The sequence below is a fragment of the Mustelus asterias genome, chromosome 19, assembly GCF_964213995.1.
Source record: "Mustelus asterias chromosome 19, sMusAst1.hap1.1, whole genome shotgun sequence".
NCBI lineage: Eukaryota > Metazoa > Chordata > Chondrichthyes > Carcharhiniformes > Triakidae > Mustelus > Mustelus asterias.
In genome coordinates this window covers 28,872,342-28,888,146 of record NC_135819.1, presented here as the reverse complement: position 1 = coordinate 28,888,146, position 15,805 = coordinate 28,872,342, and the positions used below count along the sequence as shown (strand labels likewise).

The 15,805-nt window shown below is 43.7% G+C and overlaps 1 protein-coding gene across 2 annotated transcripts in view; it reads right to left on the bottom strand.

Moving 5' to 3' along the window:
- The window catches only part of usp44 (ubiquitin specific peptidase 44), a 49,862-nt gene that overhangs the window by 14,945 nt on the left and 19,112 nt on the right, over positions 1-15,805 (bottom strand). For both annotated transcript variants that reach the window (XM_078235232.1, XM_078235233.1), the window contains one exon: positions 1,290-1,488. In XM_078235232.1, the coding sequence (XP_078091358.1) occupies positions 1,290-1,488 (199 nt within the window). The remainder of the gene's footprint in view (positions 1-1,289; positions 1,489-15,805) is intronic.

Genomic DNA, 15,805 nt, shown 5'->3' with positions numbered 1-15,805 from the left:
TAGCACATGGCACCTTGATACTATAAAAAAATTGAGGAACACCTCCCATTTCCTCCAACTGAACTGCCTTCTTGCAAAAACCTTTTAACTCTAAAACCCTCTTAAAAACTTGTCAAGCCATCAGTTAATATAATTTTCATTAGTTTAAGAGGTTTACAATGAAAGCCTCGTCACCCATTGCATGTCAAATACAATATTGAAGCTTGTTTCTCCTTTTAACTTTATAGCTTCCTGTTTCTTACCGCTATCTTCTGCCCTTACTGGGAACTTTGTTTATTCCCCCCAATCTTTCCATCTTCCTCACTTCTCCTAGGCTTTTACGCCCTTTTTGTGTTTTAGTGCAGGCGCTTGGGGCTTTTGTCTTCAACTCCATGGTAGTCATCTCCAATTCCCAAAGATCCTGGGATCTCCTGTGCATGCTCCAGCCAGGAAAGGGCTGCACACATGCATGGTTCAGAATGCTTTAATGTTGGTAATCCAAACCGTGCATGCACCATCCGGGAAAGGGCCACACATGCAAAGATGTGCAGGTTAAATTGATTGGCCTTGCTAAATTGACCCTAGTGTCAGGAGGATTAGCAGGGTAAATGAGAGTTACAGGAATAGGGCCTGGGTGGGATTGTGGTCAGTACAGACTTGATGGGCCGAATGGCCTCCTTCTGTACTGTAGGGATTCTATGCATGTGCATGCACCTGACCAATGTACAAAATCTCAATCATGCAACCTGCATATGTGTGGGAGGCCTGAGATTCATTGGGATTGAGGTGCCAACCAGAGCTGAAAACAAAGATTAGATTTAGTTAATTTACATTAATGTTTCATCTTTTTAATCTTATTTTGCAGCACACTTGGGCACACTAGTTGGGAACCTATGCACTACCCCATTCTTCAGTTGATGTTCATGCGTTGGTCAGTTATGCTTTCAGCAGTTACTAGTGGTGAAGATCACCTCCTTTGTCCAATATCATCTTTGAATGAAAGAGCAACCTCATTCAGACTGTAAAGATAACTTCAGTTGAAGTTAATACTGGACAAGCTATTCAGAGGACTTCACAAATAAGCATACTGCTGCGGGCAGTAGGGGTCAGGTGAGGAAAAATAAATGATAAATCCACCAGAATAGAAGCATATTTTCCTTATTAGACAAAATTAGATTGTCAGCAGTTTAAAAACACTAAATTTTAAGAATCTACTTAATTCTGGTGCAAACTCAAAATGAAAAGTACTACAATGCTCTTTAATGATTAAATCTCGAGCGTAAATACATAAGTCCATCCTCTTTACTCACTGTTGCACTGGTTACAGGCATAAATTTTCCCTTCCAAGGCCTCTGTCTCTGTGAATTTTGCCAACATTTCCGTCAATAAGCAAGAATACTGGGAAGCAGCTTCTTTTCCATTGCAGTGGTATCTCTCAGGAAATTCTAGAGAAAGGTCCCAGAAGGATTCAATCGTGTTGGATTTGTTGTCGCAAGCAAGGCATGTAACCTGTTTCAGAAGGATAGGAGTCAGTGAAATAACTACAGTGATTTTGACCCCATGTAATTCCCTCCAACTCAGATAATGCGTCCAATTCTGTACAGTAAGGGCCACTCCAAGTTCACAACTTGGATGTCTGTCTGAGTACAAGTCCCACTGAAAACTTCCAACAGGAACAGATGCTGTTTATGAAGCTGGCTCAAGTTTCTATTTAAGTGCAAGAGGAAATAAAATGATTACTATTTTGTACTGTTTGGAGTATTTACATTTGCCAATTTTGAAGTGTACAATAAGTTGATTAATTTTTTCAGTCACCGATTTAAAGTATTCAGCCTGGGGTTCTGTGAAGCAGGGGATTCTCTAAAGATAGACATGTTCAATGTGTTCCACAAAAACTGCAAAGTCCATCTTAGCAGCTAAGAAATGCAGTGTAATGTTCTTTGGGAAATCATCGTCACCTTCCTGCTGCAGCTTTCTTTAAATGCGCACTAGTTGACTTTATATATTTTTTTATACTTTTCCAATTCAATCAAATCAAATCCCATTCAGAGTCTCAACAAGTTGAGACATTTCAGATCCAGGCTGACAAGACAGGGCGAGCGACCATTTACCCTGTCCTGGGCCTGATCTACATGAGCAAAGCTGATTGGAGAAGGGGGAGGTTCCTCCTTCAAGACTTGAGCTCATTTGCATCTTAGCCAAAAGGCCGAGATGCCGCTTTAAAAAATTGCTTCATATGAAACATATGAAGCTTCAGTGTAACCTAATGACCTCAACCAAGTGCGGCCGACCATGGGCTGCCGACCATACTACACCTGATCTTAGCCAAAAGGCCGACTAGCTGACTTTATATTGTACTAGTTGAAAGAAGATATGCCAGACAGTTCAGCAGATCTCAGAGCTGGACTGGATGCAGCCATAGTATCATAGAACATAGAACATAGAACATTACAGCGCAGAACAGGCCCTTCGGCCCACGATGTTGCACCGACCAGTTAAAAAAAAACTGTGACCCTCCAACCTAAACCAATTTCTTTTCGTCCATGAACCTATCTACGGATCTCTTAAACGCCCCCAAACTAGGCGCATTTACTACTGATGCTGGCAGGGCATTCCAATCCCTCACCACCCTCTGGGTATTCCAATCCCTCACCACCCTCTGGTATCAGCAGGTACCACATCAGACTGAACATACCACAGTGCCAACCACATGAGCAAGTTTGGCACACATCAACGATTGTAGGGAACCTGACCCCTCAGCTTCTGAATCAGCGCTGATCACCTCCACTTGCTGTAGCTCACCCATAGTACAGCAGCAACACGGCCAGTGACAGACCAAATTCAAAATGCACACTACCTGCTTCCAGACTAATCAGTGCAGCATTGGCCTGTGTGCTGTCTGAACCAAGTGACTGATCCAATGGCCAACAGCTTCAGCTCCCTCCCTCGTGAATATTAGGATTTCCCAAGATACCAAAGCTCTCAATGTGAACTTCTCACCCTCTGTCACAAGCACTTACTTTTTTTCCCACTCAGTGCTATCTCATGTTCGCTAACTATATCCTCCAAGGTGTGCGCAGAAGCTTGCAAACTTTGGTGAAAATTCTGGAGAGTGCTCACTTCTCCTTCTGTTCCTAACAGGAATCATATTGGACTTGAAACTTTCCCTCTCCACAGATGCTGCCAGACCTGCTGTTATCACTGCACCTTCAGTTTTTATTTCATATTTCTAGTATCTGTAGTATTTTGTTTATAACCCAATAGATACCCATCACTTCAGGAATTGGAAAACAACTTGGGCTGCCTGATTTATAAAATAGTCAAGAGACAACTCGATGGAGATTTATGTTTGCCTGACACCTGTTAATACTACAGTAGTTAGATGCTTTGCTCAGTCTTACACACTTGATTCACAAAACAACTGGTTAAAGGATGGACAAAGAGAGCAACCAATGCTCCAATTTTTTGCAATTGCATTGCTGTTTCTTACCATAAATTTGTTGAAATTCATAGTGTAGTGTTAAGTGAAATATTACAATATCTATTGTATGCATTGCATGCAAGTCAATGAAGGTGGCAGGACAGATTGAGTGTTAATAAAGCTAAATCCTAGGCTTTATGAACAGGAGCATAACATACAAGAGCAAGGATGTTATGCTGAATTTGTATGAGACACTAGTTCAGCCTCAGTTGGAGCACTGCACCCAGTTCTGGATGTCACATTTAGGAATGACATGAAGGCATTAGAGAGAGTGCAGAAAAGATTCACAAAAATGCTTCAAGGGATGAGTCACTTCAGTCATGTATATTGGACACATTCTGACTATCTTTCTTAAAGAGAAAGTTGAGAGATTTGATATATTCAAGATCATGAGGGGTCTGGATAGAGTGGATAGGGAGAACCTGTTCCCATTGTAAAAGGATTGAGAACCAGAGGGCACAGATTTAAAGTGATCAGCAAAAGAAACAAGAGAAACTTCTTCCCACAGGAAGTGGTTAGGAAGTGGAATGTACTGTCTGAGAGTGGTGGAGGCAGATTCAATTGAGGCATTCAAGAGGAAATTGGATTATCTGAAAAGTTTATTTATTAGTGTCTCAAGTAGGCTTACATTGCACTTCAATGAAATGACTGTGCAAATTCACTTGTCTCCACACTCCGGCGCCTGTTTGGGTACATTGAGGGAGAATTTAGCATGGACAAGGCACCTAACCAGCATTTAGATTGTGGGAGGAAACCGGAGCACCCAGAAGAATGCCACGCAGACATGGGGAGAACGTGCAGACTCCGCAGTGACCAGTGACCCAAGTTGGGTCCCTGGCACTGAGGCAGCAGTGCTAACACTGTGCCACTGTGTTACCCATTGAAAAAAAAAAGAATATGCAGGGTTACATGGAGAAGGCCTGGGTGAATTGCTGATTTAGAGCTAGTGTAGACTTGGTGTGCTGAATGGCCTCATTTTGCACTGCAGCAATTGTGATTGTTGGCCTGCAAGACTGCTCAAGTTGGATGATAAGCTGTTTTCTAATGATGGAGGTGCTATAACATGACACACGAGTGTGTGGCCTTTGAATTCAAAAGCAAACAGGCTCAGAAGCTTGATGGATTAATGAGGGAACATTGAAGTACGAGGTCAGTTTAACTGCTCCTTAGGCTGCCACGAATCAATTCCAGTCTCCCGGACTACGTGGATCCACTACAGTTCACCTACCGTCACAGCAGGTCCACAGCAGATGCCATTTCCCTGGCCCTGCACTAAACCCTAGAACACCTAGATAACAAGGATACCTATGTCAGACTTCTATTTATTGACTACAGTTCAGTCTTCAACACTATTATTCCCACGAAACTCATCTCCAAACTCCATGGCCTGGGCCTCGGCACCTCCCTCTGACTGGATCCTGAACTTCTTAACTCACAGACCACAATCAGTAAGGATAGGCAACAACACCTCCTTCACGATCATCCTCAACACCGGTGTCCCACAAGGCTGTGTTCTTAGCCCCCCTACTATACTCCTTATACATTTATGACTGTGTGGCCAAATTCCCCTCCAATCCGATTTTCAAGTTTGTTGACGACACCACCGTAATGGGTTGGATCTCAAACAATGGCGAGGCAGAGTACAGGAATGAGAGAGAATCTGGTGAACTCGTGCGGCAACAATAATCTCTCCCTCAATGTCAACAAAATGAAAAGAGACTGTCATTGACTTCAGGAAGCATAAAGGAGAACATGTCCCTGTCTACATCAATGAGGACAAAAGTAGAAAGGGTCAAGAGCTTCAAGTGTTTAGGTGTCCAGATCACCAACAACCTGTCCTGGTCCCCCAAACTGACACTATAGTTAAGAAAACCCACCAACGCCTCTACATTCTCAGAAGACTAAGGAAATTTGGCATGTCAGCTTTTACAGATGCATCATAGAAAGCATTCTTTCTGGTTGCATCATAGCTTGGTATGGCTCCTGCTCTGCCCAAGACCACAAGGAACTACAAAAGGTTGTGAATGTAGCCCAATCCATCACGCAAACCAGCCTCCCATCCATTGACTCTGTCTACACTTCCCAAAGTAGCCAGCATAATTAAGGACCCCACGCACCCCGGACATTCTCTCTTCCACCTTCTCCCTTCTGGAAAAAGATACAAAAGTCTGAGGTCACATACCAACCGACTCAGGAACAGCTTCTTCCCTGCTGCTGTCAGACTTTTGAATGGACTTACCTTGCATTAAGTTGATCTTTCTCTACATCCTAGCTATGACTGTAACACTACATTCTGCACTCTCTCCTTTCCTTCTCTGTGAACTGTATGTTTTGTCTGTATAGCACGCAAGAATACTTTTCACTGTATGTTAATACATGTGTGACAATGATAAATCAAATTGAAACCCACATTACAAAATGTCTGAGTATTTGTACCTCAAAAAAAATGTATTTTTGATTTATTTGTGGAATGTGAGCATCCCTGGTCTGTTAGGCCATTTCAGAGTACAGTGCTGTGGGTCTGGAGTCACATGTAGGCCAGACCAGGCAAGGGTGGCAGATTTCCTTCCCCAAAGGACATTTATAATCGTGTCAATCCAGTAGTTTCACAATTATTATTGAATCTCGCGTTACTGAGACTGGCGTTTTAGCTCCTGATTTTTAATTAAACGAAGTTAAATTCTACCAGCTCCTTGATGGGCCTTGAACTTGTGATGATTTGTATGGATTACAAATCCAGTATCACTATGCCACCATTGTAAGATTTGTTTCAAAGTGATGCAGCTACAGACAATAGCTTTATTTTCAGTCAGTAGCAAATAAACCGTGCTAATTATTCATTACTCTCTCACAATTAGTCACGGAATTTCCATAGTCTTTGAGCATAGTCATGATATGGAGCAAGCAACAGTTTGAAGAATACAAAGGCAAAACGCTGCAGATATCAAAAATCTGACACAGCAGAACATTTTGGAAATTCTCAACAGGTTTGGCAGCATCTGTGTAGAGAGTAAGTTAACTTTTCAGGTCTGTGCCCAAAGGTTTAGTGATACATTGGGAAATTTAAGCATGTGGTGAAGTGGGGAAGAGAGAAACCGTCATCTCTGCCTCTGGAGTAAAATCTCTGGGTTTGAGTCCCACTCCAGGACTTGCCAGCCACAGAAGGTGTGTTCATAATGTGGCTAAACAGGTTGATTGTCAGCCTTCTCATAAATTCTTCTCATACATCAATGGCCAGTGCTAAGGAGAACCTCCTGGTGAACCATATCCTCTCTCACTCTCAACCACCTCATACACCAGCTCTACAGCAAAACATCTCCACATCATGACAACCACATTTGATACAGGATGGCACCCTCAAACTATAGGAACAACTAGCCTTGGAAGCAGACATAAGCATACATCGCCTATGTATCACTAGACACAGGAAAGCCTCAAAGTCTAAGACTGAGAGAGAGATTAGGTAACTTGTCCTTGCCTTCTGTTTAATGTGTTTTTGGCCTGAGGAAATGTGAACTGTCAAAGCATGCCATGCCATCAGTCAGAGATCAGGAAGGAGAGAAGTATCTTTTATCATTTCCAGTGTATCCATTAGTAGCACAAGAAGTTTACTGTTCATCTCAGACAGGCAACCCCAGATTACTGCAGACACAAAAAAAAAATCACATTTTGGTTGGCAGGAAAGCAAAGCTTTTGCTGTAGCAATGCTGCCCTAAGCTTGGCAGTGCCTATGGTCGCACTCTGTATAAAGTAATATCCTCAGACTCACTCACCCAAGCAGTGCCACGGGAAGGGGCTAATAAAAATGGTCTATGTGCACATCTCATATGTCACATAAATGAGAACATTTCTTACAGCTTTCCAAAAGCTTTTATAATTGAACACCAATCATTTGACTTACATAGAGAATCTCAGTAACAGATAATACCATCTTACCACTGGAGTGTGCCACATGATTTATGAGGGATCACACAAATTAGAAAGAATCCAGACACGTCATCCAAGGGTTCAGATATCAAATCTGAAAGATATATTTTGGGGAGGAATCTGTGCAGTATACAGCTTAAGAATCACCTCTAGCCCAGGACTCTTATACTTGATGCTAAGAGAACAAAACTATACCTCAGAGGTAGAATAAATGCACTGTGCATGAAACGGTACAATCCTTTCACAGATCATTTGATTTATTGCTAACAACGAAAGAGAGCAAGAACAAACCATTTCCCATTTATACTTCCGCCATCACACTGCCACACCCAAACTTCAGAACTTTGCAAAGCAATCATTTCCTGTTGGCATCTAACATCTGGGAACTACCAGCACGTGGCTATCTACCGAAAACTAAGTAATCTGAAACACAGCTGATGATGGAACAGGAATTGACCTCAACGTGTGCTAATTTGTAAACATTTTCTTCAGTAGAACACTTCTCAGCCTTTTAGCCAAGTGTCAGATAAAGCCCAAGATGGGGTGCAATGCCTTATCTTGTCAGCTTGGATCTTGTTTTTCTCTTGAGGGGACCTTGAATTGGATTCTGAACTTGGTTTTTGGAGCAAGCAAGGAATGGATTTGCATCTGCCCGGCCCACTCTGAGCATTAGCTTTGTAACTTTAGCATGGAGTAAATATTTAAAAGCACAGCAGCTATCGTGATCAAGTGGAGTGAAGCCTCCAAAGATGTGCGGGTTAGGTGGATTGGCCATCCTCAATTGCCCCTTGGTGTCAGGGGGACTAGCTAGTGTAGGTGCATGGGGATGGAGGCTGGATGGGATTGTAGTCGGTGCAGACTCAATGGGCTGAATGGCCTCCTTCTGCACTGTGAGGATTCTATCTAAGTGTTTTGAAGTGGTTAGAATAAATGACCAATTAAATAATTGAAGCAATAACTGCATGGGTACAAATTAACTCTGTTAGAAGCAGTCATCAAAATCCCAGGGTTCAAGGAATATTGCCATTTATCACACATCCTCCAGCAGCATACTATTCCTGGACCCAAAGAATAATTCCGGACATTTTTCAGCTACTTGGGACTTATAAAGAGATTCTTATCATGGACATCACAATTGAAGCCAGAAACCTCAGTGCAGACCCTAGCTGAGGGTGACTATAGAGTGAGCTAGTGCCCACTCTTGTATCAATGTCAGCAGCTTGAACAGAAGCCACTCAACAATCCAATACAGTTTTCCCTGGAATCCGCAAATTAAGTGACTGCCTCAGTCTATTAGACCGCAAACATGGAACCATGGATCTTCAAAGTTGTTTAGCTGTTGCTGTCTTCTTGCTCGCAAACAGTAAAACATTTTTTGAAGATTAATTATGAAGGGAGGACTTTGCATGGGTTTCCTGTAAAGATAAAGTTAAGTCAATCTTGATAGAGAGCCAAACACTGACTAAGTAAAATACTGAGTATTAGTTGCCACAATACTCATACTGACACTATCTCCTTGCCCCTCAGTGATATTGATCTGCTACATTCAGCTATTTCACAGTATACCACCCAAATGAAGATAGTCATGGAACAAAATAAGAACACAAGAAATAGGAGTAGGTCAGAGTCAGAGCTTTACAGCACAGAGGCCCTTCAATCCATCATGTCGACCAAACCCCCAACTTTCCAGCATTTGGTCCTTGTAAGCTGTGCGTTTCAAATGCTCATCTAAACACTTCTCAAATGTCAAGAGGGTTCCTGCCTCTATCACCCTTTCAGGCAGAGAGTTCCAGATTCTCACCAGCCTCTGGGCGAAAACATTTTTCTCCAAATCTCTCCCCCCCCCCCCGCCCCCCCCCGAAATCTCCTGCCCCTTGCCTCAAGTCTATGCCCTCTGGTTATTGACCCCTCTACTAAGGGGAAAAGTTTCTTCCCATCCATATTCTTCATAATTTTGCACACCTCAATCAGGTCTTTCCCTCCGCCTTCTTGGCTCTAAGGAGAACAACCCCAGTCTAAACAGATGGGGTATCAGCAAGCAGAGTTGGCGGTGCAACATTTTGCTGCTTTATATTGTCAGTTGGTGGCCATTTTCCTGGAGCAGGAAGTTGACCAGTGATGAGAAATAAGATTAGGTATAAAGATGAGCTTGTCTGTCCAGGCAATGCACTGTATGGTGTGGTACTGAGCTATTCAAACTCAGTCTGTTGTCTGCTTGCATGGTCATGCAAAAGTCATGACTGAGCAAGCTGGCACAAAACCATCTCAATGTCAAAGTCAGAAACTGTTACTTAGAAATGTTACTTTAATAAAAGTTGCTCAGTGATAACGAAAATATAATAATTTAGAGTGGCACTGTGGCACAATAGTTAGCACTGCTGCCTCACAGCACCAGTATGGAGTCTGCATGGGATTCCTCCGGGTGCTCCAGTTTCCTCCCACAGTCTAAAGATGTGCAGGTTAGGTGGATTGGCCATGCTAAATTGTCCCTAGGTGCCCTAAGATGTGTAGGTTAGGAGATTAGTGAAGAAAATGTATAGGGTGATCCTGGGTAAGATGTTCTGTCAGAGGATTGATGCCAAATTGTCTCCTTCTCCACTGTAGGGATTCAATGATTCAGGGCTTGTATGCAAACAGGACATGAATGAAGAACCAGTCTGTGTATACCAAAATGGTCTCAAGTGGCCACGACTGGCTCCAGTGACAAGGATTCAAATATAAAAATATAGGTGTTCCATGGAGGCATTTCCAGCATTGTACTCTAATTGTCAGGATGGATACTGCACTATGTTACAGAATAAAATGCCTTTAATGGGTCCCAGGTACATTCTTTTAGTGGTGTCAAGTGACTTGATCTTGGTTCAGATAGCTCGAGGACAAGAACTTCACTTAGTGTGGTCAGTCTTATTTTGACGGGGAGCAGAGGGAGAACACAAAGAACAAAGCAAACAAAAGCATGTTCTTGTTGATGACTTTCTCGTAAGGTCAGCTGAAAAGTGCACAAATGGAATATGCATTACATTGAGTGATGTGGAGATGCCAGCGTTGGACTGGGGTGAACACAGTAAGAAGTTTAACAACACCAGGTTAAAGTCCAACAGGTTTATTTGGTAGCAAAAGCCACACAAGCTTTCGGAGCCCCAAGCCCCTTCTTCAGGTGAGTGGGAATTCTGTTCACAAACAGGGCATATAAAGACACAGACTCAATTTACATGAATAATGGTTGGAATGTGAATACTTACAGCTAATCAAGTCTTTAAGATACAAACAACGTGAGTGGAGAGAGCATCAAGACAGGCTAAAAAGATGTGTATTGTCTCCAGACAAGACAGCCAGTGAAACTCTGCAGGTCCAGGCAGGCTGTGGGGATTACAAATAGTGTGACATGAACCCAATATCCCGGTTGAGACCGTCCTCGTGTGTGGAAAACTTGGCTATCAGTTTCCGCTCAGCGACTCTGCGCCGTCGTGTGTCGTGAAGGCCGTCTTGGAGAACGCTTACCCGAATATCAGAGGCCGAATGCCCGTGACCGCTGAAGTGCTCCCCAACAGGAAGAGAACAGTCTTGCCTGGTGATTGTCGAGCGGTGTTCATTCATCCGTTGTTGCAGCGTCTGCATAGTTTCCCCAATGTACCATGCCTCGGGACATCCTTTCCTGCAGCGTATCAGGTAGACAACGTTGGCCGAGTTGCAAGAGTATGTACCGTGTACCTGGTGGATGGTGTTCTCACATGAGGTGATGGCATCTGTGTCGATGATCCGGCACGTCTTGCAGAGGTTGCTGTGGCAGGGTTGTGTGGTGTCGTGGTCACTGTTCTCCTGAAGGCTGGGTAGTTTGCTGCGAACAATGGTCTGTTTGAGGTTGTGCGGTTGTTTGAAGGCAAAAGGTGGGGGTGTGGGGATGGCCTTGGCGAGATGTTCGTCTTCATCAATGACATGTTGAAGGCTCCGGAGGAGATGCCGTAGCTTCTCCGCTCCAGGCAAGTACTGGACGACGAAGGGTACTCTGTCCACTGTGTCCCTTGTTTGTCTTCTGAGGTCGGTGCGGTTTTTCACTGTGGCGCGTTGGAACTGTTGATCAATGAGTTGAGCGCTATATCCTGTTCTTATGAGGGCATCTTTCAGCGTCTGGAGGTGTCTGTTGCGATCCTCCTCATCCGAGCAGATCCTGTGTATACGGAGGGCTTGTCCGTAGGGGATGGCTTCTTTAACGTGTTTAGGGTGGAAGCTGGAGAAGCTGGTGAAACTTCCACCCTAAACACATTAAAGAAGCCATCCCCTACGGACAAGCCCTCCGTATACACAGGATCTGCTCAGATGAGGAGGATCGCAACAGACACCTCCAGACACTGAAAGATGCCCTCATAAGAACAGGATATGGCGCTCGACTCATCGATCAACAGTTCCAACGCGCCACAGCGAAAAACCACACCGACCTCCTCAGAAGACAAACACGGGACACAGTGGACAGAGTACCCTTCGTCGTCCAGTACTTCCCCGGAGCGGAGAAGCTACGGCATCTCCTCCGGAGCCTTCAACGTGTCATCGATGAAGACGAACATCTCGCCAAGGCCATCCCCACACCCCCACTTCTTGCCTTCAAACAACCGCACAACCTCAAACAGACCACTGTCGGCAGCAAACTACCCAACCTTCAGGAGAACAGTGACCACGACACCACACAACCCTGCCACAGCAACCTCTGCAAGACGTGCCGGATCATCGACACGAATGCAATAATCTCACGTGAGAACACCATCCACCAGGTACACGCTACATACTCTTGCAACTCGGCCAACGTTGTCTACCTGATACGCTGCAGGAAAGGATGTCCCGAGGCATGGTACATTGGGGAAACTATGCAGACGCTGCGACAACGGATGAATGAACACTGCTCGACAATCACCAGGCAAGACTGTTCTCTTCCTGTTGGGGAGCACTTCAGCGGTCACGGGCATTCGGCCTCTGATATTCGGGTAAGCGTTCTCCAAGGCAGCCTTCACGACACACGACGGCACAGAGTCGCTGAGCAGAAACTGATAGCCTAGTTCTGCACACACGAGGACGGTCTCACCGGGATATTGGGTTCATGTCACACTATTTGTAACCCCCACAGCTTGCCTGGACCTGCAGAGTTTCACTGACTGTCTTGTCTGGAGACAATACACATCTTTTTAGCCTGTCTTGATGCTCTCTCCACTCACGTTGTTTGTATCTTAAAGACTTGATTAGCTGTAAGTATTCGCATTCCAACCATTATTCATATAAATCGAGTCTGTGTCTTTATATGCCCTGTTCGGGAACAGAATTCCCACTCACCTGAAGGGGCTTGGAGCTCCGAAAGCTTGTGTGGCTTTTGCTACCAAATAAACCTGTTGGACTTTAACCTGGTGTTGTTAAACTTCTTACTGTGTTTACATTTAGAGTGCCAGAGAGTAGAAACTGGCATTTGGTCCAGCTGGCCTATGCTGGTCTTGATATTTCACATAAGACTCTTCCCACCCATCTACCCCTGAACCAATATACTCCCGAGTACTGTTATTGAACAAATGATCAGTCAGTATTCCCTGGATTTCAGCTTAGGCTGCTTACAGATGTAAAAATATTACTAGAATCTACCAAGGAACAAGACTTGCATTATTATAGTGCCTTACATGCATTTTGCAGCCAATGAAGTTCTTTTGAAGCATAGTCATGGTTGTAATGTAGGACAAGTTAACTCCAGAGTCAGTAAGGCTGTTCTCTCTAACCCGTGTGGCCCTGTGGCCAAGCACAAACTGATCCCTTTAAGTTACCGCGTGTGCAGGAACCCATAAAACATTTAAAGTATTTGCGCACTTGAGTGAATAGGTCACACAAAACCAGGGGGAAAACGAACATTAGAAACAACAGTGATTATACTTCACAAATAACTCGATGTAAAACATTGCTAAACTAAAATGCTCTGAATGAATGACCTACTGGCATTTGCCATCTCTGTAGATTTGAAAATAGCCCAACATCTGTCATGGGATGTCTGAGTGAGAGCGCAATCATTTACTGTACACATGCAGAAAATTACAAACTTGTCGCGATCTTGTGCAAACTCACCCAGAGGAATAAACAGAGATAATGATTTTCTGATGTAAAAGTCTGAAAGAATTCTAAAACAAGTGCCTTAACTAGTCCTGGGAATAAGCAATGATCCTGCAAACTAGTCTGAAACCAAAAATGTCCCCTTTTCTTTTTGGATACAAGTGTGCATTGGTTCAGAATTTAAGCTTGCATTTAAATAACACATTTAACATAGTGTCTCAAAGGTATTTCAGAGGCATGAACCAATCATATCAAAAACAGTTATGAGAGGAGGAAAGGAAAGTGGAGACGCCAAAGGGCTCAGGGAAGAAATTCCAGAAAGTGGGACCAAGATATGATAGAATAGCTGCCAAAGGTGACGGGAAAAGATGCAGTGGACAGTCAGGGCAGCAGATAATTCGAAGGACAGCGAGCAGTAGCAGAGAGAAGGAATGTGAGATCTCTGGAGAGGTTTAAATACAGATGTGAAACTTTCAAATTTGACATTGTGCGGGAGCAGGAGTCAATGCAAGTCAGTGAGGATGAAAGGTACTTAGTGCAGTATAGAACGTAGATAAGAGTTTTGGATGGGCTAATTTCATAATGGCAGTTGGGGAACAGAGGCTGGCTAACAAATACTGAAGTTAATCAAGCCTGGAGATGACATGGGACTTACCAAGGCTTCTATATATAATTAATTGAGATAGACAGAGGCATGTGAAAGTAGACCCTCCTTCAATGGGGAGGATATAGGAACAGAAGCTCAGCTTGGGAAGAACAGGATGTCAAAGTTCCTTTCAGCCCAAGGAGATGGCCATAGATGGAAATACAATTGTGTATGTATTTGGGGTGACGGCCAAAGACAATGACTTTGATTTTCCCAATACTTAGCTGGCGGAATTGACAGCTCATTCAAGGTTAGATGTCAGGCAAATACCTGACAATAGAAATCAGTGTTGCAAGATGGATCAAACTATGTTGATAAGGATGAGGATTAGGGCTAGTGAGGGGAGAAGTAGAGTTTTATTCAGGTAAGGTGTGATGACTGAGTTTTTAAGGAATGGGTATAGTTGTGGAGCAAGAGGAACCATTTACTATACTAAATGCACAGTGAGCAGAAGGGAAAGCAAACATCTAGGAGTTCAGCAGTGGGTGGAACAAACAGCAGATGGGACAAATGAAAAGAGGGGAGCAAAAGGAGATAGATATGAGTCATAGAGCCATAGAGGTTTACAGGCCCTTCGGCCCAATTTGTCCATGCTGCCCTTTTTTTAAAACCACTAAGCCAGTCTCAATTGCCCGCATTTGGCCCATATCCCTCTATACCTATATAACTGTCTAAACGCTTTTTAAAAGACAAAATTGTACCTGCCTCTACCACTACCTCTGGCAGCTTGTTCCAGACACTCAACACCCTCTGAAAAAATTGCCCCTCTGGACACTTTTGTATCTCTCCCCTCTCACCTTAAACCTATGCCCTCTACTTTTGGACTCTCCTATCTTTGGGAAAAAATATTGGCTATCTAGCTGATCTATGCCCCTCATTATTTTATAGACCTCTACAAAATCACCCCTCTACCTCCTACACTCCAGAGAAACAAGTCCCAGTCTATCCAGCTTCTCCTTATAACTCAAACCATCAAGTCCCTGTAGCATCCAAGTAAATCTTTTCTGCACTCTTTCGAGTTTAATAATATCCTTTCTATAATGGGGTGACCAGAACTGTACACAGTATTCCAAGAGTGGCCTTACCAATGTCTTGTACAACTTCAACAAGACATCCCAACTCCTGTATTCAATGTTCTAACCAATGAAACCAAGCATGCCGAATGCCTTCTTAACCACTCTGTCCACCTGTGACTCCCCTTTCAAGAAGCTATGAACATGTACCCCTAGATCTCTTTGTTCTACAACTCTCCCCAATGCCCTACCATTAACTGAGTAAGTCCTGCCCTGGTTCAATCTACCAAAATGCATCACCTTGTATTTATCTAAATTAAACTCCATCTGCCATTTGTCAGCCCATTGGCCCAATTGATCAAGATCCCAATGCAATCCTTCTTCACTGTCCACTATGCCACCAATCTTGGTGTCATCTGCAAACTTACTAACCATGCGTACTGGATTCTCATCCAAATCATTAATATAAATGACAAACAGTGGACCCAGCAACTATCCCCAAGGCACACCACTGGTCACAGGGCTCCAGTTTGAAAAACAACTCTCTACAACCACCCTCTATCTTCTGTCATCAAGCCAATTTTGTATCCATTTGGCTACTTCACCCTAGATCCCGTGAGGTTTAACCTTATGCAACAACCTACCATGCGGTACCTTGTCAAAGGCCTTGCTAAAGTCCATGTA